The sequence below is a fragment of the Rissa tridactyla genome, chromosome 9 (genome assembly GCF_028500815.1).
Source record: "Rissa tridactyla isolate bRisTri1 chromosome 9, bRisTri1.patW.cur.20221130, whole genome shotgun sequence".
NCBI lineage: Eukaryota > Metazoa > Chordata > Aves > Charadriiformes > Laridae > Rissa > Rissa tridactyla.
Genome location: NC_071474.1, coordinates 26,193,103 through 26,218,683, shown reverse-complemented (window position 1 = coordinate 26,218,683; position 25,581 = coordinate 26,193,103). Strand labels below are relative to the sequence as shown.

Below are 25,581 nucleotides of genomic sequence, written 5' to 3'. Positions count from 1 at the left end.
AAAGAGCCAATTAAGAAATTACAGGTTACATGCAAAATTAGAAGCATGACAACCTTTTCTTACCTTTACTTATAGTTTCTTCCACTCTCATGAAAAAAAAGTGTCACCCATGCACACACACCCCCATTACCTTGAAATACTCTTTTCTGATTTGTTTACTTCTCCTTCTTTCTTCATTCTGCCAAATCACTGGCTGTGTCTCTGGCCAACGCTGCTCGTCCATCGAATCCTTCTGGTTTTCCAGTGGCTACGAGGTTCAGAAATATTTTTTTACGCAAAAGGTAAATATGCCTCGTGTGCACTAACACAAATTAGTATGAACTAGAACGACAAATTGTTTGCCTCTCATAATGTAGCTTTATGACACCAAAGTGTTACCAGTCTTAATGGTGATTCCGGTGGAAATCCCTTATTTCCCTTCAAGTCCCAAAACGTATTTCATAGAAGAAAAAGAATCTCTGAAATAATTCCTAAGAAAATAACACCATTTTCTGCTGCTCTGAGCCTAATTTTTACAGGTATGTGAGGAAGCCACCTAAGGTCCCCGTAAATAACTTCAAACCAGCGGTTGGGAGTGTGGTTAGCCATTAGCACATCCAGTACCTGAATACTCACTGCACAGGAAAAGAACGACTACAAGAAGACAATTTAAGTATTGGTCTGCTGTTCCTATTTAAAAGATTATACATATCAACTAGCTGGAAAAGAAATCTCTCTTTCAAAGTACTGTATTGTGCAATGTATTCTGGAGAGACAGCTTAAGTGTATTTATTCTTAAAAAAAACAATGAATATGTATGAAGACGTCTATTTTATGAACACCGAAAGCAGACAATCTGAAGGGTCCATTTCATAATAAGGCTAAAACTACATTTCCAACTATTTCTTCATATTAGACTACCAGGCCATTTAAAGCAATTGCAAATACCTGATGGATTAAAATCTAAAATAATAAAGTATTCTTTACAGTTTCCCTGCAGTTTTATCGTATCATGCAAGCTTCTCAGTGAGGTATGGAGAATGGAAGGCATAAATAATTCAAACCATTTAGAAATTAAAAAAAAAACAACTGGTAAGGCAGTAGAATTTGTATGTAAAGAAATATTAAAACCAAGTAAAACTCATGTCTCAGTTTGAAGATCCTAAAGCTAGTACCATATGCTCTTAAAAGAAAAGGCCCCCATTACACACAAGTCAAATGATCTTGAAGTGTAAGTTCTTCTAAGGTTTTATATTTTCCACCACAATTACACACATACAGTAACTGTGTGTGTAAGCAATGGTATGACTGTGTAAAAGTTTTCTGCCAGAAATACAAAACCAAAAACCAAAACAAAATAAACATCACTCAAATATGAAGCCACCACCTTCACATTTGAATATTTACCTGCCAGCTGTACGGGGACACGGGGGAACTCACTTCATCTGCCAAGACACTACAAATTGAGACAAGAGGCATTATGACATTTACTGCTTTTGTGTACTTTAAAACCAAGTTACTGTAAAATATGAGAAAAAGTGAACCCTATTAACGAGCAGCTTCTCTGCAGTGCTACTGCCTTGTTTGTCTACCTGTTTAAGGATGTCACAAGGTGGCTAAAAAGTATGAGCATTTGACTAAAACCTCAAATCAGATTTCACTCTCTTTTCCGTATCCATAGGTATTCCACACTACAGCACTTCATTCAGATCAAGCTTTTTTTTAAGCATGTTGATCTTTAGAGATTACTGATTTTTTGTTTCCCAAAGCAACCAGTGAAACATTTTGTTCAAAGCTGACAAAATATCTATTCTTAAACTTTTGGAAGACCCCCACGCTTCATTTCACTGCTGGCTCTGTACGGTAAAATGGAAGCTTATCCTAACAGGGAAGGGGAAAACATTTTCAGATTTCTCTCTGTGAAATTCACTTCTATCATCCTCCCAGCAACCCCCTCACCCGCACTGGGAGCAGTGCAGGACACCCGCAGCTGACACCGCTGGGGACAGAAGGCGAGAGGAGACAGCTTCCCGAGCGATTTCATAAATCCCAGAGGGAAAGCAGTCGGGCAATTAGTGTCTGCTACTTTGTATTCCTTTCCCTTCCTTTGTCTTTCTGTTTGCCTCAAACCAGTAACGCTTCTTTTTAAAGCTGTTTGGCACAGGAAGTTTGTCTGCATCACATCCAATAGCTTGAGAAGTGACCCAGCTGTGAATTGCAGGAACTGCTGCAATAAATAACTGGGTTCTGCTGTCGATAAATACGTATCTATTAACTATGACCTGGTCTGTAAGTGTAAATTCTTTGGGGATACAAAGAGAGTAGAAAGACTGTTGTATGTTCCTTACACAGTGTGTGATTTGGGTTCCCATATATCAGTGCCATAAACCAACAAATAACCTGCAACATCCACCTTCTCTTCTGTGCACACCTCAAAGGTAAGGGGGGGGAGGCGGTTGGGGTTTCTTTTGGGGTGTGGGGGGGTTGCTTTGCTTTTTAGTCTCAGAACTGTTTCTGTTTCATTAACAAAAGAGGGAAAGGTTAAGTTTAACCTTTCCTGGATCCCCCAGCACAGCTGTACACTACACTAGGTGACAGCACCCCAAAGAACAGAAGCTGTATGTGAAGCAACCAAGGCCTGGAAGGTTCCAAAGGCAAGCGAAGACCAGCTGCAGCACAGGATGGGCCATAGAAACCCAGGACACGTGCACAGCTAGCTCTTTAAAACCACACAGCCCAATGAGAGAAGACAGCCAAAATAGGACGTATCATGCTGAAATATCTACAGTGTGTCCCTTTTCTGTTGGAGTAAACGCTTTCCTCATGTCTACCTGAACCGCTACCACCCCCAGCGCTCTCCGGCAACACCAACAGCAGTTACGGCTTTGGTCTCCAAGGTTCACAGCCAAACTGCACACAAGCAGATACAGATCCTTATCAAAGTACAGATTTTAGAAATCACAAAAGTCATCGCTCAAATGGAGTTCTCATCTGGAGGCTGCCAGTAAGCTCTCCCTCTTTAGCTTAAAAATTAAAAAAAGATTATTTCTCGACCAAACTGATTAAAAGAACTGATCTAGGATTCCTTAAAGGAAGGAGCACTGAAAACTTGCTAAGTTCTCTCTCACCCATGTGGGCAGAAACGAGAAGCTGTGATTTCCCTATTTCCTAGAGACAAGGCCCTGGGTAATTTTTTTTGTTGTTGATTTAGGGTGGGTTTTTTTAACTGAAAGAGCGTAAGAATACAGCTCCTGCAGGCAATGGGTTCCTCATTAACATCCTCCACAGACGGGGAAGGTTCCACAGGCTGAACTGCCAGCCACACTCTTCCAACAGCTCTGCAGAGCAGCAGAGGGCAGAGACAGGGACAGGGAGATGCCCGAGCGCAGCTTAGTGCCATCTGATGTACCTGGACTGTCACCTACGGCACACAAGGCCTTCTACGCTGGAACTGGATGTCTCAAACATCACCGAAGGCCTATCTTTAGGCACCGGTATTGTTGCCATGATCACACCCACAAATTAGTTTCTGGATGACATCAACTTTCCTAAAGGCTCGAAAGAACATTTTTTGGTTTTTTGTTATCTGAAAGAATCTCAAGAACCTATTCTGAGTAGCTTCTGTTTCATCTTGAGCTAAAAACATTACAACAGCAGATGGCAGCAGCAACACAAAATAAATATAAAAAGAAATTTAATAAAATATTGAAAGCTGTGATATGTTTAAATATATCAATACCATTTTTCCGATTCCATTGGCTGCTTTGGCCTGTTCCTTGTGCTTACTGAAACTGAATGATTAAGAAGCCTAGAAAGGAAAAAAAAAAAAAAAAAAAAAAGAAGTACATATTTATTCAACAGCTTTGTTGCTAAAACTTTCTTAGAATACATGTTACTTTCACTGCATAACACTTCCTGTAAATGAAGAGGTTTGAATATTAAGGTGACATTTTCCACAAAATTAGAATATGTATGTGTGTACACGTATGAAATCCAAGCTCAATCCTGCTTCCATTTAAACCAACGACATTGTTTCCAGTTCTTGAAATATTTCAGGTTCTGAATTTTAAGTAAAACCTGATTATAATTCAAACCAAAATGATGAAGTCCTCTCTTACTTTTCTCCCTAAATACGTGCTATTTCAGCTGATTTCACACCTGCGTACAGTTACGCTGCCCTCAACACAAAAGGCCCTGGTGCTCTCTAAAACTAGGAGACAGAATCGAGCCAGCCTGGAGCAGACACGCAGCGATGCACGGGCTGCGCACAGGGCAGCCAGCGGGACAGCACAGAGCTGAGCAAGGAACGCTGCAAGTGCAAAGGAAACACAGGGAAAAAGGAGAGGTGGAAAATGGAGAAACACAGGCTAAGAACTAAATGAAAAATGTAATGCAGAAACGAACCAATGGAAATTACATTTTTCTTAACGGTAAAGAGTAAAAAAAATCCCCAAACTCACATAGAGATTCAGAAAAGCTTTTTCATCTGGAAGAAACACATACGAGACATGTGCACAGGCAGGCAGAAGATATGAGCTATTATGGATGTTTGAAGTGTTAAAAATAATATAACAATCAGTAATGCTTAAAATTAAACGTTTTCAAGTAAGTGTCATGATGAACAGTAAATAGAACAAGTAATTTTGAATTCTTGGAGGTCATAATACTCTGACATGACACTGACTTCAGGTGCAGAACTGCGATCAAAGTGTATTACTCTGAATTATACACAGAACTAAAATGTATTAAGAAAGAGAAAGAATTAGAAGAACACCAACTGTTCAATGGAAGAAGGTAAAACAGTAGGCACCTTTTTATATTTCATTATCATTACATAGGGCAGTACAACCGTTACCTTTAAGTGACTGATGATTTTCACTCAGACTTCCCTGATTACTGCGATAACTCTGAGCTCAGTAATCGCATTTGTGATTTAAACCTCTCACTGTGTGAACCTCAGTTTAATGGGATTACGAGAAGTTAAGCCCATAAACCAACACAGTCTGCACCATCTGCTCCCTATATTTTGTCTTCGGAAACTTAATTTTGAGGGTGTATTCCAGAACTAAAACTATACTATAGCCTGAAGTGTTACAAGAAATCCATATGCAGAGTGCATAGGTTATCAAACCATAATACAAACATGCCATTTTAAAGTCATTAATTTTTAGAGGGAATTCCCATTCAAATTAGCCTTATGTCTTCAACTGAAAGCAATGAGGAATTCAAAGAGGTTTCGTAACAGATGTGACCATTACAATAGAAGGAGCATTAACAATAGAAATAGAAGTTTGAGTCCTGTAAACAGTTTGATGCAAAACTTGCACCAAAACTGACTCTATCAGCATAAATTCAATGACTGTATGTAACACAGGCCATTTCTTTTTTATAGTCATATGAAGTGTAAGGAAAAGCTATTCAAGCTAATTTAAACATACACACCCCCTTTTTTGCTACACTGTTTCTATAACTAAAGTTTGAGTTTATAATAAACTGAGTTTGTTATACACAGAGTGTATTTTTATACTTCGTAAAGCAAAACCAAACATTTTTGAAACTTCCTGTTTAAAAAATGAAGAATATTGATGGGGAAGCAATGGCAAGTTCAGTATCTGTCAGGTTAACAGTTACTAGTCCAGTCAGAGAAATCTGAATTTCCTGTGAAATAAGGAACATCAAAGTTTTTAGTTCAAGAAAACGGTGAAGAAAATTAACTTGAATTTACTAAATTTTCTGCTATGGAATTCATGGCAAAACAATTTGTTCAGCTGGAGGAAGTGTAGGGGGGGAATGGGGAACAAAACAAAACAAAAATACCACAGTAGTTGTGTTAAGAACTGTCTTCCAGGAAACACAATGCAAAACTGCGTATGCAACATGAAAAGTCTACACGTAGCTCATATTGAGAAGTCACGCTCTTAATGTGGTGTTAATGGTGAAAGATTCCAGCAACTGTTTTTATTTCACACAACACACTAAATCCAAAACTTTTTTTTTTTAATTAGATCAATTATCAGGCCAATTTCTTACTGAGGGTCACACTGTATCGCTAAATAAGAACTTGCATCACTACTTGTGTTACTACTGCAATTAGTTTCCTATTTATGGTTCCTACTAACCGCATAGAGTCTGTTGTTACAGAGGTAGCATAAAACTACCAGAAAACTACTTCTAGGGTTCTAAAGGGTTCTAAAACTCATACAAACTTCGAAATGTAAATTACCCAACAGCACATACAGGATGACACATATTTATAATATATTAAAATCAGAAAAAAACCCCATTACGACTCTTTCTTCTAGTTTTATATCATGCAAGCGTAACACTTGCTCCAAACTGCTGACTAAATGGGGGAGAAAGGCGATGGCAAGACCAATTATGATATTGGAAAATACCTTCTAAAGTTTGAGAATTTAAAAAGTGGAATCTCTTCTCAGTCACTGATACTTTCATATTTTGAGCAAACATCACGATTAAGGGACACAAACGAAGCGAACGATGGTAATGCTACTTTAAGGTTAGCTATCTTGAAGATATGCATGCAAGCGCTACCTAGGATGTAATAAAGCGTATAAAGACACTGGAAATCTTTTGCAGCGAGACAAAAAAAACCTGATGTATTTTAAACTCATTCAGGAGCCGTCTACTGCCTTCACACGTGGCCGTGCGTTGTGCTGGTCGGCGCTGCTCTGGGGGACTGAGCCAGCTTTTTAGGGAGTCCCTGCTGCCAGGCAAGAACCCCCACGTAACTTGGATGCAAACTGAAACCGGCTCGTTTGGTACTAATGAAGATTATTCAATCTAAACTATCCTACCTCCTCTTGAAACAGACCGGGAGTATCCAGAGTAAACTACAGAGTTTCAATGGATAGGGTAACAGTCTGGAATCGCTCCATTCCTCACCCAAACCCCTGAGCAGAGCCTCCCCTGCCCAGCCCCGATTCCACGTCACCTGCATCTGTCTGCAAACGCTTCCCTCATGGCTGTCAAATGCAAAACAAGTTGTCACGCTAATTTGAAAACCACCACTTTAAAACCAAGATATCTTCAATAAAAAATCCAAACAAACTAAAACCCCCACTTTTGCCTGAGGTACTATATACTAAAAAAACAAAAAGACTGAAGAAAAAACATGCCAAAGGTATGGGAAATTATGCATCTAGGTTGGACTCATTTAAATGTTCTTTGGAGACTTGCCTAATTAAATATTTTCCTTAAATAGCGTTTCACTGTCAAGAAAATAAATGCATTGCAATCTGGTTTTGATAACAAAATATCTTAGGCTAACGTAGCCAATCCCTTCATTCTATTTTACAAGAAATGGTCCAAACTGTTTCTTTTGTCTGCATTTTAACTTTGGAAATCTGAAGCTCTACAAACGCTTTATACCTTGATGCACGTCCTGCCGCCCTTGTCCTCTGGAAGAGCTTTTCACTGAATGAAGTTCTATAGCTTAATGGCCTTCGTCTGTATTCACATTTCATGTACACCAAAGCCAAAGACGGAAGAAGGAAGCAGGACAGGTTGATGGGAGAGGACAGGGAAGTCATTAGCATAGCAAGCAAAAAGAAAAGAGACTGCATAATATTTTAAAAAAAACACCACACTGAACGAACAGAAATACGATTAGTAAGAAATTATTTTGTGATGCTCACTTTTCTGAGGATTCTGTTTACTCAGAGTGAACATATTTTCCACAAACACACACAGAAATATCTTCACTAAAACTTCTAAATCTTATTCTTATTGTTGTTTATGGCAAGAAAGTACAACTTTACAACACTATGGATTCAAAACCAGGGCTAAATTTTATAACAGGGGTGATTTTGCCCTCATGTAAAGGTACATAAGCAAGCTTTAAAATATAAATGCTGAACTAAGAAGTAAAACTTAACAACTAATGAGATCGCGTGCATCTGGCCAATTCAAGAGCAAATCAGTGAGATGGATGCATTAAGACACAGCAACATACGAGAGGTAAAACTGAAGTTGCAGTACTTCAGCAGAGGAGTGGCTTGGTATTTCAAATGATTAGCTAACCAGGAAAGATTAAAAACTAATCAAACAAGACACATATGCAATATAAATAACCATCATAAAAACCCCCTAATATAAGAAAAACTCACTTATTCTCTCTTTGTTAGTAACTTAATATGAGAAAATTTAACGTTCTTAAGTCTTTTTTGCAATACTTTTGGCAATATGCATGTATTAGCATTAAGATTTCCTTCTTATTTTTCCCTTCCCAGCGTGAACAACCAATTCTTAAATACACTGCATGGCGTTATAAGTAAAACCTATTTTATCTTTTCCACACAGACATTACTATTGCTAGTATATTTAACTAATATAAAACGCCAGTGAATTTCCAAAGCTCTGCAACTCATCCTATTGGGATATCAGTTTCTCTAAGGGCTTCACGTGTATTTCAACTATCTTAAAAGAAAACCAGCGGTGCAGAATCTCATCATTACAAAGAAATTCAAAAGAAACAAAAATAGTATTTCAGCCAATAGGAAGTTAAATCCATTACTGCGGGATAATGAACGACTGTAATGAACTATATCTGTTAATGAACTACTATTAGCTACAACTTTTACCTTTCAGGAAAGAGCTCCCTCTTGCCAAAGCAGCTCACTGGTTATTTGCCTGCCTGGGAGAAGACAGCTCCTCCCCATCCAGTTGTTCGCTCCTGCTCTCCCCTTCCCACAGCTGGTAAGCTCTCCTCCTACCTTCCTTTAACCTGCTGCTTCTTCTGCACCTCCTTTTCAAGAATCATTCTGCTGCGATGCCCAACACCAAGTGGGGAAAGTCAGGCAGTTCAAGACCAACCCAGACTGTCCGAGTTACTTATTTTTACACTGCTTCTCTCCACGAGTGAAGTGCATCACTCCATCTGTGACAGATGCCCAACAGGAAGTGGAGGAAGTCAGGCAGTTTATTAAGATGAGCTCAGACTGCTCAAATGACTTATTTTTATTTATTTTTCGCATCGGATTGAATGGGGGAAGTACCACCTAAATTACCTTGTATTTGAATAAAAATAAGCAGTAATAAACACACTGTATGCGGGTTCCATCACTCATACAAACTAAGACCAAGTCATTTTAATGTGTTAGCAATAATCTACTTACATGAGTATTAGCCATGTCTACTTAACTAAACTGCTTTGAAAAAACAAAAAAGTTAAAGACCAAACCAAGAAGTGAAGAGACTTTCACATTCCCCTCTTCCTCTCCACAGGAGGTGTAGCACTGCTTCTCGAGACAGCAATTTTATGAGAAGCAACACAGGACAGGTATCTTGAAAGAGCCTGGCACTTTAACTGTTTAACAGCTGGACAAGAGTGTTCTCGAAATGAAAAGGTGTCAAGAGTTTCTGGGTATACAGCAGGTTAAACAATAAATTAATTGTAACACAAGCTATCTCAACTACTATTGTAATACCTGTGCTTTTGTTCTTGCTGCAGTAACTGAGCTGCTATTTTTCTCAAGTCAGTCACTTCTTTGAGTTCATCATCATCTTCGGCCAGCAGACGTTCTTTCTGAACTCTGAAAAATCAAACGTTAGTGACGTGCCTGACTTCAGTAAAGCAAGACACAGAAATGGCTCCAGTATTGGACAATAACCAAGAAGTGGTCCCTATAAGCTTGTTTGCTGTCCGAGAAGGAGCACTCTGTGTTCAATATGATATTTCTCTCCTCCATACGCAAGGAGTTTAAAACAAAACCACCCTCACCCCCCACCGCCAGTAAAACCTTCCCCCAAAAGATCAAGATTTACCTTTTTTCATCCCCCCAGTCCTCATTCTGTTCTATTTTCTGGGATTTCTCAGGATGTTTTCCCCGTTCCTTACATAGAATGAAAAATAAACTTAGACTTGAATAAAATAAAAAAGAAAAGCAAGCCTGCTTGCTTTTGTCAAGGTACAGTACCTTGATGTAAGATAGCAATGGTCCCAGCTGTACTTCCCCTTGCTCAGGAACAGCCCCCTCTTCTGCATTGGGATCAATGTAATCATACACCTCCTGGTCTGGGGAGGATCGATAAAAAATGGAAAAGATGATATTAAATAGTTCTCTCAACCAAATGTTATTCCTGAGAGAGATAAGTACTTATGAGAAGCGTCAGCTAAAGATAAAACAATGAAATCATGTCTCCTTGAGCTAGAAATAATCTTTTTGCTTTCTGGCATTGTCTGTTTGTGATTATTATGTTGTTTTCTGAAATGATGAAAATACAATGCCAACATGTGATCATATCAATTTCTGCGATTTTCTTTTATTAGAATACCAAAGTAAAAGTATTCCTGTTACCTAAAGTGACAGATGCACAACAGATATTACCTTTCTGAGGATCGAGTTTGCTTCCCATTCCATGATTGTCGTTCCTTAGCGTCTGTTCCCTTGTTGATTCAGACACCTGGGAGTGAAGGCTGATTGTATCATCATCAGATGGCTGCAAAGAAAGGCACATTTAATACAGAACTTACATATTCATTACATTATTATGTGATTTGCTAAGAACTCACAAATCACAGTGCAAGTGACCCTATCATGAGGGATGGCTCCCAGGACAGGGAAAAGAACATCAAGTCAGGCGGGGTTTTTCCACGGGTGGGATTTTTTTTGTTGGTTTGTTGGGGTTTTTTGCAGGGTGGGGGGTGTTAAGAGAATCACAGTTTAGGGAGTGACAAACAACTATTTATTCAGTATATAATACTGAAATACAGTATTTTGTTCAAAGAGGTCAAGCCCAACCCTGTTCGGTGGCTAAGAAAACTGTACTTAGGTACTTTCTTATCTAAAGCCTCCAACTACTTTGGCCCTTCTTAGACCACTGAAAAAAAAAAAAAATACAGCTTTACTTCTAATCATTTGGAATTTTCTTTTAAACACCCAATTGGTAATAGTCCTTGTCCTACAGTTTTTCCACTAACAATCACTCTGCATATGTAATAATTCCAAGTTCCATAAATCTTTTGTTCCACACCATTCAGCTTTGACATCACTGCTGTTAATTACAGCTCCTTAATCTAGATTTCTACAAACACACAGATAACTTGTAGGGATTTTTGTTCACCACTTTAAACCTAGTAGATCATCCAGGAGTTTATTAAAATTTAAACAACAATAACATCCAAACAAACTTCCATTTTCTTAAGGATGTTAATTTCTTTAAATACCAACCAAGTAATTTTTTTCCTTTGTGTAGAAAATGATTTTGCTCTCCACACATTAACAGATCCAAACAATTAATTAGGTCAGAATTCAGTTTTTAATGTATGAAATTTGGACTGGAATGAACCCTAACCAGCAAAGTCAAAGCAATATGTAAATAATTTGTGTCTGATACTGGCAGGCTAATGGTTTAAACTCAACTGTACAGATATTCAAAGAATGTTAAATGCAACTTAGTTAAGTATTTCTTAAATGATACAAAACACAGAGAAAAAAAAATCCAAAACACAGAAATTACACAAATTCATCAGTGAAAAATACTCACTTCTGTCGTGGACAATCTTTTATCCCCATTATCACTTCCAATGCCAGAGTCTGGTCCATGATTTTTATTGGGATAAAAGTCCTCCATGCTACATTAAGAAAAACAACACACAAAAGCCACACAGGAATGAAAGAAACAGTACTTTCACTTTTAGAAAGGAAAAGAAACATCCTTTTAAAAATACATTCTCTGTGCTCTGTGTATTTTTTGCACAATGCCCCATGTGCAGACAACAAATTCTTAATCTCCTATAAGAGTTGTTCAAGAAAAAAAAAAAGTTAAGCAAAGTTAATGTGGAGAAGCTCAATTACAGTACTGCCCATCTATGCACTTGCAGAATTGTTCTACTTCGTTCAAAAATACCGTCTACAGAAAAGAAGGCTTCCTCTGAAAAAACACAATCCCTTGAATTCTATTAGCAGACGTGGCTAGTAGCAAATATACATCCCCTAATAGGCTGTCGCATTCTAACGGTTTAACTCTGCCTGAATATACATGAAATAGTTCCTCCAAATTTATGCCTTTCGAAGACCTAAGTTGGCACCATCAGCAGGATGCCTTTTCCAACTGTGCACTGGAGCTCGGTTTACACCACAAGATTATCTGGAAAGTTTAATGAAACAAGTTCTCACTAGTAGAGATAAGAAGTGCAGTGGTAACACCCATCCCCCGGCTCCTTGGCGACACATTTTGGTTGTCGGCCTTACGTTCAGCAGAGGCTTTTGGGAAGCAGTTGTGGAGCACAGGTTTTAGAAGCATTTAGAAGCTATCTACAGACACTGTGGACTAATAATTCCCTATGGCACAGTCACCCGAGACCACAATGGTTCAGATGGTTCCGCATAAGTTTTACTCATAACTTTCATCTTTCCTTCAGCCTTGAACACAGAGAGGCACGAGCTGCGTGTCACATTTTAAGGCCAAAAGAGAGCACTGTTCCCTATGGTTTCCGATGGCAAGCCGACGGATGACAGAAAATACAACAGCAACCCCTTTAAATTACTCAAGAGGTACTCAGCACACAAGTCCAACAAGACATTCTGCACTTTTTGAACTCAACTAATCTAATTAAAAAAATCCATGGTATTTCACTGACGTTTAAGTTAGTTTCCCTTAGTGGGAGGCAGACTTCCCATCCATCAGACTAACTCTATATTTGGGACATTTATGGGAACTTCTCATCTACTGCTTTGACGTATCCGTTTGGGAAATAAATAGCTGAGTTTTCCAATAAATAAAGTTAAAATACATCTTTGTTCGGATTTCCACATCTTTATTGAGTACATGAAAATTTTTCATAGCAACTCAGATGAGCCACTTAAGCTTCCAGTAACACAACCTTAGAAAATAAATACTATGACTCCTAAATAAGTAACAATTAAAGTATTGAAGTTACAGCTATTATCTCTAATAAACAGATTACTTCACAGCAAACGCTAAAGTAAAATAAAACAAAACCCCACTACTCACCTGTCTGTGAGTGGCTGGGAGGGGATTCGTTTACCTAATGATGGAAGATCCAAAGAATCTGGTTTTTTATCTATTCTGAGGCACGCCTGAATGCTGAGGAATTTAAATATATGTACTTTACCCTTTAAACATATCTGTTGGGAAACAAATAAACAACAACAACAAAATCTGAATTACATAGCATGTATTTGTTGGGGTGTATTTTCAAAAGACATCGAGTTTGTACCCACAGCTTCCCCCTCGGAGAAATACAGCTAAAAAAGATGAAAACCTGATTTGTGTAACGTAGAACAGCTTCCTCTTTCTCAAGATCCTAATGCAAATTTCTGACCTAGAATGCTTTAGTACTAACCTGTGCTGGTGGTATCTGCATTGGATTGTTATCCAAAACTATAACTTGTAAGTGACGTAACTTTCTGTAACAAATTGGAATTTCTGTAATTTTATTACAAGAAAAATCCAGCTTTACCAAGGGAAGGTCTCCTAATTCTGCATTGGAGGAAACAAAAAAAAAAAAAATCAGCTATCTTCTTAACACTTTACCTAATTTACCTACATCAAAGAAATGAGGACGAGTAGCTTACCATCTGGCAACATATGGAGATTATTTCTTCTTATGTTTAATTCTCTAAGTGACTGCAGTTTTCCTATCTGCTGAGGAAGAACCTGAAGTTCATTGCAGCTAATATCCTGAGAAAGATAAAATTAATAAATTAACTGAACATCTTAAATGAAATTAAACAAAGGAAAACTGCTATCAAAGCGACTATAAAGCATACTACGAAAAAAAAGAAATCCTATCTTTCTTGTTTTTTCCACAAAGCGAAAAAGTACCATAACAGATCTCACTGTTTCTTCAATATTTAGTGATTCACGTTTCAGAAACTCAATTCAAGAAGTTAAACTAATGACTGATGAAAGACTGGGTTTGAGATAAAAACCGTAGCCTAGGGATCATGAGTTCCTGGTGTAGTTCCCCTGTCAGAGACAAACTTCTCGTGCTGCTGCTGGCAACCGATTTGCGTTCTGCTCTGTTTATAAAAATTCTTCTTCCTTAAAAAATAAAAAAACAAACTTGAACCAATCCATGCAAGTAAAAATTTAAAAAAGCAACAGCAGGCTCACCAACTTTTTTGGCTACAAGCACTAGAGGGTGGCAAAGCCGCACCAAGTGATCACAGACTACAGCTAGTTCTGCCACTAATTTAACATTCATTTGTGTAGTCCAGGACTGAGTCAACAAGCACATTGATAAAAGACTGTTTCTAACCTTTTTTTATTTCCGATTCAATAAAATTGCCTTCAGAGACTAGTTTCCTAGACTAGATACCAATGACAGATATCCATCTATCCGATGAAAGACTCGAAGCTGATTTTAAGGGCAAGCAGAGTCAGAAGAACCCAGCCGCCTCCTGCAGGTCCTGCTTCCAGAGCCTCACCTCACCCGGGCACAGCCAGGAGCTCCGCGCGCAGCCCCATCTCTCCAAGCCCAGGCTGCTTGGCATCAACTGCTGCGCACCTACTGCAACTTCTTCTCTGTCCACTTCGCATTTAAGATGGGATTCCCTTCCTAAAAGCATCTTTCTAGCACATGGCTTAGTTGTCAGCCTTTTTTTTTTTTTTTAATGTATATCTATTACTTATGTTCTAACCAGGTATAACACAGGTAGTGGAACGAAACTCTCTAGTATGTCCTTAATCCATGCCATCAGGCACGCATTCTAGCTTTGACAAGTTTGGAAAATAAGCCAGAACTAAAACAACTGCAATTCTGAAAAATATTCACTTCCTCTCAACAACAGCAGTGATCCCACCTTGAAATCCTATCGCACTGAAGCAAGCATAAAGAATTTCTCACCAGAGAGTAAAGGACACTAGAAAAGCCTCGCAAGCATTCAGAATATATTGTATTGCTTGTAAATTAAGAAAGGATGTTGATTTATAGCTCAGGAATTAGGTCACATTAAAAGAAATCTCCAGGGCATACACAGCTCCCCCGGAAACAGGACAGGGATGGCTTGCAATGACCAAAGAAATCATACGTACTGAAAACAAACAGAATAATCAGACCCAGTCCAAGCACCAGGTCGGTGAACAATAGTGCATCGTTCCCCAAAACACATGAGCTTAACACAGAGCAACGATCAGAAAAGCCCAGAATATTAAGAAAGACAGAGAAAGCAATGGATGACCAAGCACAAACCTTTAGCGTGCCATAGGAGTAAATCATGTTGCACAGACGCAGAACACTGTGAATGTCACACACCCTTCTATTCACCCCAATCAAAATAAAGGAACAGCAGAAATGGGAAAAAAAAAAACCAACCCAAAAGACAGAACAAGACACCAATGACTGAATGGCATAACTTGTATAAGAGTACAGAGTAAACTGGGATTGACTTTTCAGCTGGAAAGAAGATTCCTGATAACATATAAGAAAAATAAAAGGAATTATGATTACTGTAAGGAAGGTAAACAGAAAAATTCACCATTTTTAACAACATATAAGTGAGGGACTCAAATGAAATAATCTGAAGAGCAATTTTTTTAATGAATCCCTTAACATTTAGTTAACCCAACACACTGATTTGTGTTTGACCCCATTTTTGAAGCTTTACAATATACTGCACCTGTAATCTGAGCTCACACACTAAGAAAAAACAGTAACTGAATTTATATTTTGTAGTTCTAGATTTAAAAAATTGTTAATTTAATATTTTTCTTATACTGTAAATAAACTGCATGTAGGTCAAGTTTACTTAGTAAAATGGACCACATTGTACTTACCAACTCCATTAGATCTCTCAGCTTTCCAATTTCTTCTGGAATGGAGACCAGCTTATTATTACTGACAACCAGAACTTTAAGTGGAAGATCAAACAGGTATTTTGGCAACGTTGATAAAAGATTTCGACTTGAAAGAAAGAAAAATGAACAAGCAAGGCTAGATTACAATCTTCTTTTTAAGCCTGACGGGGGGTCAGAGATGCACACGGTACACCACACATCACACAGAATCGCAGAATGGTTCGGGCTGGAAGGGACCTTAAAGATCATCTCATTCCACCCCCCTGCCCTGGGCAGGGACACCTCCCACCAGACCAGGTTGCTCAAAGCCTCATCCAGTCTGGCCTTGAACATCTTTTCTCTTACTCCAGAAGATGTTTCTCCACCTATTACAATTTCATCTAAATTTAAGCTCCAATCTCCATCGAGAATTCCTTACCAGCTAAAGCCTCTCTCAGATGTGAATTTTAGGTCCCCATCCTGCTTGATGAAACGAGTATGTACTATAACTCACTCGAACGCTAAAATGTACAGAGGAATCTGTTAGAAGAAATAATGTGTTTGATGTTTGTTTTTATTCTGATACCTTTCTGATACCTTCCGAAGGACCACCTGACGTGATGTTTTACCGACATAAAGTTAATGTTCTCGGCAAACCGGAGCTTTATACAAGGTCGTTGCTTCTCATGGCACTCCTGAGCCAGCACAAAAAGCCCTGAACATCTATTTATTACTTTGCTGAGCAACAGTCTGGAAGGTAAGTTTTAATTAAAATTGATTTCTTTTGTGTATATCATTTTCCAACTGCATGCGCGTATGTCTGCTTTGTACGCAAGAAATACACTACTACTGACAGTTTCATTTAAATCCACATTGGAAAAACTACCAACTGCAGACTGCTGCTGCCAGAAACACACAGGATTGTTTCTAATAAGGTATTTGTACATTTAAAAAAGCCACTGGAAAACCAGCTTCTTCAGATGTGGTATGAAAGCAATTCCTTTCATACATAAAAGTAAAAAATAAGAAAAAAAAAAAATCAGTAATTGCTGTCACTTTAAGTAGACCTGTGTAGAGGCCAGAAATTCTGTTTTGAAAAAAGAAAAAACAACCCACAACACAAAAAAAACCCCTTTTAAGTGTCGGCATTGTGTTCACACTATATTAAGAAAAAGCCAGAAGTTTTACTGTTTAATTGATATGTATCAGAGCACTGTTTTGATATCTAAACCAGTTTTTTACATTATTTTTCTCCATTACTACAGTTCATAGGGCTGCAAAATAAAACAAAAGTAAATTTCTGTCCTTGGAATATTTCCACTTCAAAGAAGTACTGCAATTTTGACACCACAGAATGGAAGTAAACTTCTATCAGTATCTTCATAAAAGTAATGTATTTATTCTGTTAATTCTAAATGAACAATACAAGTAAGTTTTGGATACAGGTATGCAGTTAAGTCTCCTCTTATGTTGTATTTCAGGCAGATAGGACAGGCTTTTTTGGCTGGAGAACGTGAGAAGCAAAAATGTGATGTGCAAGTAAACTTTTTTTAATTGATTATAAAACTGTGGCAATGAAACAGTCAGTCTCTGCAACACTTAAATCTCCTCGTTTTTTTTTTTTTTTTAAAAAGAACAAAAAAGAGACAGCTGCCTACTTTACTATGAGTTGCACAATACATTTCTTCAGACGCCTGAATCCAAAATTAGAATTTGAGATCATGTGGTTTTCTTCTGTAACAAAATACTGAAGCTCGTAAACCAGGATTTTAGCCTGTTCTTCAACTACTGTAGTCCACACGTTCACGAGTTGTGAACAGTCCTCACCATTAGCACAGAAATGAAGACAACGCACAGGAAGGCAAATGATGGTTACAAGAGTCGACTCTCGCAGTAACACGCGGCCCAACTAGAACTACACGCTACTTCATTTCTGGGTGAAGAATTGTATCCAGCACCCCAAATCCCATCAAAAGAGAAATGGGTTGGTGCCACTCTGTGAAGAAAGTTAGGTCAAATTTCTTTCAGGAAACACTGAGGATTATCATATCATTAACCCTCTTTAGAATTGCCACAGAACAGACTAAAATGATCACTGTAAGTACTGGTATTTGCATATTTTGAGACCATAGTTCATCTGAGTTTTTTGGTGTGGGTTTGGGGTTTTTTTTTGGTTTTTTGTTTGTTGGGGTTTTTTTTGTTTGTTTTTTGTGGTTTTTTTTTTTTTTTTTTTTTTTTTTTTTTTTTCCCCCAAGAATCAATTCACAAAGTTTTTTCAATATAAATTCTGGAACCAAATCTCATGCGTTAAATAGCTCTTACCTGAGAAGACTGTTTTGGACTTCATGCAGTCAATATTAAGAAACAAGGAATATTGTGAAAAAGAGAGTCTCGTCTCTTTATGGGAGGGTTCTTCTAGATTCCCTCTCCTTCCAAAGCTCACATTAATCTTCAGCTCTTCTGAGAAACTCCAACCATATTTATTTTTTTTACAAGTTTAATCACAGAATGGTTTAGGTTGGAAGGACCTTAAAGCCCATCTAGTTCCAACCCCTGCCCTGGGCAGGGCCACCTCCCACTAGGCCTAAAGAACAGCAATGGAAGTAAATGGTGTGCAGAGTAACCTACCCTCTTGAGAGCAGCAAAATTTTACATGTCTAGTTTCTAAACATTGTCTGTCTGCATAACATTCCAAACAAAGAAAACTTTGTAAACTCTCCTTATCCTTAGCTACCACAGTTCACTGACTGACGTTTCATTCCCACGAAGTAAGAGCTGCTGGCCCCGAATCACCAAGGATAAGGCAAACAAACACAATAGTTTTATTTATCTGGGCGAAAAATGAGGGCACAAGGGCACTCAATGACCTGATGAAGCAGAATCCCCCCCCTCCAATGAGGTTAAAACCAAAAATAACAAGCATTACTCACCTAATGTTAAGGTAGGTAAGCATTTGCAGGTTTTTAATAGATTCTGGTATGGATTTGATGCAGTTGTGATATAAGTTTAAGGTTTCCAGTGGTGCAAACAGCCAGACATCAGGAGGAATTTCAGTAAATCTGTTCTTTGAAAGATCTAGGAAAAAAAAAAATAATTCCTTTTTTAGTCAAAATTTTCCCTGCAGTAAGAGGAGATAAAAGTATCCACTGTTATTCTTGTCATGCTTCTAAAAATTAAGGTGTTGCAAGAAGTGTAAAATAATTCAGTTTTCCCAGATGCTACTGCATATAATTAATACACAAAAAAAGAGTTAGAAAATTAAAATATTATTGTTTGATATGCAATTTTAACAGAAAATAGAAAAGTGACAGGAATTCAGAAGTATATAAATTAAGAACATTTAAAGTGCAACTGAATATCAATTACGGTTGTCCCTCATTCTTTGTTCTGGGCAACTATTGGGGTTTTTTTCCTCCAATACTGGGCACAACAGTAAGTCAAGGTACAAACCCAGCAACCATTACTCTTCCTCTCTGACAGCTGCATTAGAATCTCATTTCATTGTACAAAATACCTGCAATGCTTAAGCCAAGTTTGCAAAAAAACCCGTACATATTTATTTTGCTAAAACCCAAAAATTCTCATCTAAAAAACATGCTTTATTGGAAGGACAGTAACTGAGACATTCTCCTGTTACACATTTAGCTAAAAAGACAGTAAAGTCGCAAAAAGTCAGTGCCAAACACATTTACCTATAAAAATAAGGATGCAATTTAGCCTAGCCTAAGAACAGAACGAGGAGATATCTTTGACACCGGAAACATAATACTTGAACTGGAGTTACTGTGACAATGCACGACCGCACTATGCAAACCTGTATGCCGAAGATACAAAAAACCAGCGCATACAAAGACGCATACCATCTCTGACTACATGAAATCTTTAAAAAGACCAGAAAATTCCAGTGGGGTGTGATCCAAGAATCCTGGAAATTATCAGTCAACTACCAAAACCCGTGTCATACAAAGTCCATCAAACTATCTTGGAAGAGATATTTGCTTGAGAACGACTGTCTACTTCTTTAAAAGTAACTCTGGTTCCCAACCCAAGACACTTCAAAAGGATGTGGTTTCTCAGAAACGCTGAACCAACTCTTTTAACGACGAAGCAATACAGATCCTTTGCTATTTCAGGCTTTAGTTCTCAGTTTTTAAGACTTCCATGAAATAACGTGTTTCTGCTTAGCTCCTGTCAGATTATCATTAGAAAAAACAGTTTGTTCTACACTAGACTGAAAAAAAACAGACTAGAAAGTGGCTCAAAGTCCCCATCAGGCTCAAAGACGAGAGCTCCACAGCCTGAAGTACGGCAAGCCAGCTATGCGCACCGTTTCTCGGGGCCAATACTGGAATCAACATCATTTAATACGGTTATCAACCGCCTGGAATGTGCGCTCAGGAAGTACGTGGACAACATGTACTTGACATTTGAGGCCAGGAGCCTCAACTTTGCTTCCTGAATTTTAGAATATGCGAAATTAGTGAGCTAACTGGCTGTCATCTCCACCCTTCCAGCATTCCTAAAAAATATTCTCAAGTTCAAGTATCACAAAAAGCCTTCCTTTAGATCAGGGCATCCACGGCTGACAGTGAATTCTCCAAACTCTAGCTGCAAGAGGCAGAAAGACAAAGATTTACGTCACAGGACAGGCATTCTTAATGAAGTGAATGAAAAATGGAATAAAGTTAACTAAAACTAAACATCACAACTAAAATTAAAAAGGTTATTTAAAAAAACAATTAGCACAGAAAGTTTTCACAATAATGAGGTTTGTTTTCTGTTTTCCACCACATCAACTTCCAAAGCGTTAGAGAAAAATGGCAGCTTTCACATGAAAGAGTTTTCTGCGCAACTCTTTTTAGGTTAAACAAAGGCTCTCTTATTCTAATATCCAGCAGAGTGGGATAACTGTGTGCAGAAAAGATGTGCACAGTTTTATTGCCAGCATGGTTCTACAACCTCCACCAGACAGACGGTCTTTGAAACAACCCCATTCTGAAGCAATGAGCTCCAAGGCTCCTCCTGATTCTGTTCCAGCAGCAGCTGGAAAGGTAACTGAAGGCTGGTACAAACATCACAAACCACAAACGACAGAATCCCCCCCTACTGCCCTGATCCAACACGCAGTTCCGCAGGTGAGAGCTGAACTCAAAGATTCAAGAGCACCAGGAAAATTGTGCCGCTGTACGCACATCCAGCCATACCCCAACCACATGCCTCGGAAAGACACGGGTTAAAAACCAGCTTTGCCCTTTCTCCTGCAGAAATAAAACCCTGAGGTGGGCCAGACAACAACTCTAGTGGACATCAACTCTCTGCTCCGGACGGCGAGTGGACCAGGGCTGCAGCACACAACAGGCAATGTAAAACCAGCTGTGGTTTCTAGCCTGGCCTGATAAAAATCACATTAGCAGAGGCTGGCTCAAGTCCCTGACTTACCTCTCATACAAACCCACACAATTTCACATTAGAAGAAAATATACCAGTATCGTGAAATTGGTATATATTACTATTGAAAACACTTCCCTGAAAACAATGCCTTAAGACACTGTGGGGCAAGGATTCCACTTTTCCATTATGAAAAAAAATACGAAGTGATACCCATTATCTGTCAATAATAAACTAGAAAAGGTAAATAAAGAGTAGGAAGATAACGTAACTTCTCTTCCAAGCAATCTTCCTTTCATTCATTGCAAAACAGCATTAGAATAGCCCCAGGGGTTCAGATCTTTCTAAAGAGAAAGGTACAAGTGTATACAGTTTTCCACAACATTCATATATCAAATGGACTTACAGCTTTTTAAAAACAAGTACTGCTATTCTTTATCCAAACTAAAAAATTACTTCTACTCCAGAAATGTTTTCACAACAAGCAAAAAATTTATGAGTTCATTTATTAGGCTAAATAGAACGTACATGTGAAGCTTATGCAATTTAAGTACCCTTTGAAGACTAACAAGCCAATGCATGACTGAGAAAATATTGCAAGAAAAGAGGAGGAAACCTCTGGAACGGAGTGCTCCTCTACGAACAAGACAGACTTCATCTCAATCCAAAGAGAAACATGTTGCTGGCACTTAAAATGAGAACGGTTTGATAAGGGTTAATAGACAGAAGCACCAAGGAAAGATGCTAAGTGCAGGACCACAGGCGATTGAAGATGGCAACGCCTCTAGAAGTGAGATTATAGGAATTCTTCGCTTCTCCAGTTTAGACTGGAAAACTCTAAATTGGGGGTGTTATTTGAAGGCTAAAGAGAAGACACTATCCATGACTGCTCATGAATCACGGGGTATTTCAATTCATTGTCTCTGCAGAAACAACAGAAGTGAGAAGTACACCATTAGTAAGTTAAATTTAAAAGAGGAACCACAAAAATATGAAGAAGTTGGTTGCATCTCAGTTTCTTTTTAACAGAAAGAGTAAAGTCTTTACTGACTGTAAGACAACGATTAGAAGACAATAAATTGAAAGTTCAAAAGGAAAGAATTTTAGGAAACCAGTCAGCTTGGAGGGGAAGCTATTAGAAGTAAGAAGGTATCTTGTATAAATTTAAGGCATGATCAAAAGGAAAAACAAAAAGCTCAAGCTGTCGGGTTCAGCCGTGTGCAGTAAGGGAGTCAAACAGTATGAACATCATGTTTGCCTTGTTTTTGCGCGTTTCCCTAAGCATTCATTACCGCATACTCTCTGGAGCGCACGCTGCTAGAACAGACCGGCCTTTTATTTGATCCACCACAATTATTTTTCTAGTCCCACTTTGCATGCGCTACACGTTGAATTTGAAATGCAAGGCTTAGTTGGGAAATCTACACTTGAACCTCACCCTGATGTTATAACATTTGTCATAAAAATTATGGGGTTTTGCTTGCTCAAAGTGTTCCAAAATTTTATTTAGGAACTAGATCAAAACGAAAACAACCCACCCCCACCCCTAAAACCCAGACCTGCTCTCCTAACTCCTAATACATACAGATTTTCCCAGCCAGTTTTTCTAGTAATGCTTCAGCCGAGTCTAAGCTAAAAACCATCTAAGCACAACAGTAACTATATAATTAGTCCTACAGAAGTCAATGAACATACATTAAAAATATTCAGACCTGATCCTAAAGATACACTTTTAGCTAATCTAACGCAAATCTGAGATCAACACACAGAACCTGGGTAAAATCTATTAGTTTGTCAGATGCAAGATGATCCTGGAGAAGAAAAAAGTCTCAAGCCCTGCAGAAACACCTGCATACGGTGACTGCAGGAGGCAGAAGTCTCCCATGACCACAAACACCCAGTCGCCTTATAATTCAAATCCTGTAATGGTTAAAATTTATATTGAACAATAACAGCATTAAAAAAAAAAAACAACCCTCCGTTTAATAATAATCACTGTGTGAAATATAAAGTCACTTGACAGGCCAATGGTACTGAAGAAATACAGGCAGGCAAATGTTCTTACCTGGTGTAATGCTCCAAAACCACCTCATGACCGCACGTCCTCCCAACTATTCTTCTGTTACACAAATATCTCACCTTTCTTTTTCACCTATCTCAAACAGAAAGGCAAGTCTCCCTCCTTAAGGAGGGTCCTATAAAGAGAAAATTACCAGATTTGCTGTCTCTCTGGTGGAGCAATATCGGCAACGCAGACAAGACTAAGGTTTCTCCCACAAGTAAGGACATTAGAATTCAAACACCTTTAACTTCACAATCAACCATAGCAAATGACGGGTATTATTTGTACCACAGCGTTCAAGGAACAGGAGACAGAATATACATTTTAAGAAATTAAGTTCTCTTGCACAAAGATGTTTCAGATGCTGAAGTGTCAAAATAATTTAAAGGAATCAGCCAGTAAACGTATGCATTTCCCCGGCTCCCTGAGGAGAAAGGGAAGTTAAATCCAAGCTGCCAAGCATTTAAGATTAAGCATAAAGCAAAGATGCATGCATGAAATATAGTGAAATCTGTCTCAAAAAACCACCCGAACCAAAATCCAACGAAATTAAAACCTAAGTTTAGACTATAAAAGTCTTAATTATTAAATTATATTTAATATATTTAATATATTTAATTATAAAATACCTTAAGCTTCTACGAGTATGAGTTGCCCACCTTCTACTAGGAATGGAGATTCCAGCGTGCCTCGAAAGAAGAGCATGAATCCACGCCTGACAACAGGCCAGGCTGCCAAAGCAGTGACACGTCTCACCCACCCTGTGCCCCCCCCGGACTCCTGGCATGCTGGGGGCCACTCCGAGCCCTGCCACGCTGTTACACAGCTTGACATGTCATGGAGGGAATCTCCCACCTGCTGCAGGTGAACAACAACCAGGGCTGCGGAATTATCCTCGCAGAGACTCAAGGCTAAGCAGGAAAGAGCCCTCCGCATCTCCCAGCTGGAGCGCGGCTACCGTTCCTGACTGGGGCTCAACAAGTACTTCCTCAGCAGCTGCATCAGTTCACTAGCTCCCGTCCCATTTTACATTACATTTCACCTTACGCTAGCACCATTTGCATGGCCGTACTGCGAAAAAGTGCTAGTTTAGAGCTCAGGAGAATGTTCCAAGCCTGTACAACTCCCATTCAGGTATGTCTGTAATGCAACATAAACTGTCTTTTCACATCATCATTAGTCTTGCCATCTTCTTTACCGGGAATAATTAAATGCAGATGCTCAGAAATTTTATTAAAAACAAACACTGACGAGCTAACACTAAACTTGAATTATCCACATCTGAAAACAACATTCTTCATTTTACTACTGTCAGTATCAAGCTTCCGAAGGCTCTCAAGAGCTGCTAACAACTTACAAGCGTTTGAACAAAACAGTTTAGAAAATAAACGCACTTGTATTACATTTCTCTCCTTCCTTGTTTTAGCAATCCTGCTTTGAGAAGTAAAATGTAGCAAAATCCATGGAAAGAGTACATAGCAGGTTTTTATTAGCAAACTGAAGCTGCCAGTTTCCATTGTGATACCTCAGTAGTGACTATCTACATAATCTAAGAATACGATTGGTCTTTAGTGTAATCACTAAGAATTTCGTTGTTTTCTATCGTGTTTTAATCTTCAAGAGAGTCACGTAGGTACTGTGTAAATGCTATGGATCATTCTAAGACTGGGGAAAATGGATCCATGAGTCAGCAGGTATTCAAAGGTACTACTGTAATGCACTGATCTTAAGCTGAGGTCTGTAAGCTCAACATTAAAGTGACAAATGATGTATGTAAAAAAAAAAAAAAAGAAAAATTACAAAAATATATGCTTGAAAGTCTACTAAAGCTTGAGGGTCCTCACCCAACTTGTTGGGAAACTAAGAAAGGAAGTAAGAGATCCGGCTTTCATTACCAACCAGACAAACAGCACTTAGCAGGAACAAACCAATTTAATTGTTTACATAACAATGTTTCTTCAGTCAGAAAAATTGACTGAGGCTTCTAGGAGAACCCAGAAAACACATTTCACAGAGAGACTGAAGTACCACTGGAGATGCTCACTGTTCAACTGGGCAAGGCCCCGAGAAACCTGCGCCTCACTGGCCCTGTTGTGAGCAGGAGCCTGTCCCGCACAACCTACAAAGATCTCATTCAACCTATGTAACTACAGGATATGAAGTTGAGTTTATATTACAGGAGTACAATCACCTTCGCACTGTTTGGGTACTTTAAGTATCAGTTCCTTATGATGGGAAAGGGGAAAACTAAAGATGCATCGGAAGAGCCAAGTTTGCCTAAATATGTATCTGCTTCCTACAAAGGGTCTTAATTCTGCCAGCCATGGATTTTGATGTCAGAATTAATGAAAAAACACAAATCTTCATTTGGAGCTTTCAAAGACAGAGTT

The 25,581-nt window shown here is 38.5% G+C and overlaps 1 protein-coding gene across 1 annotated transcript in view; it reads right to left on the bottom strand.

Moving 5' to 3' along the window:
• LRCH2 (leucine rich repeats and calponin homology domain containing 2) overlaps nt 1-25,581 on the bottom strand; it is a 53,605-nt gene that overhangs the window by 17,543 nt on the left and 10,481 nt on the right. Inside the window, exons 2-14 of the mRNA XM_054213579.1 lie at nt 18,672-18,816; nt 15,742-15,868; nt 13,539-13,644; nt 13,307-13,443; nt 12,955-13,088; nt 11,485-11,572; nt 10,326-10,437; nt 9,915-10,012; nt 9,763-9,830; nt 9,426-9,530; nt 3,719-3,787; nt 1,387-1,435; nt 131-247 (exon numbers count right to left, since the gene is read on the bottom strand). Of these exons, the coding sequence (XP_054069554.1) occupies nt 131-247; nt 1,387-1,435; nt 3,719-3,787; nt 9,426-9,530; nt 9,763-9,830; nt 9,915-10,012; nt 10,326-10,437; nt 11,485-11,572; nt 12,955-13,088; nt 13,307-13,443; nt 13,539-13,644; nt 15,742-15,868; nt 18,672-18,816 (1,355 nt within the window). The remainder of the gene's footprint in view (nt 1-130; nt 248-1,386; nt 1,436-3,718; nt 3,788-9,425; nt 9,531-9,762; nt 9,831-9,914; nt 10,013-10,325; nt 10,438-11,484; nt 11,573-12,954; nt 13,089-13,306; nt 13,444-13,538; nt 13,645-15,741; nt 15,869-18,671; nt 18,817-25,581) is intronic.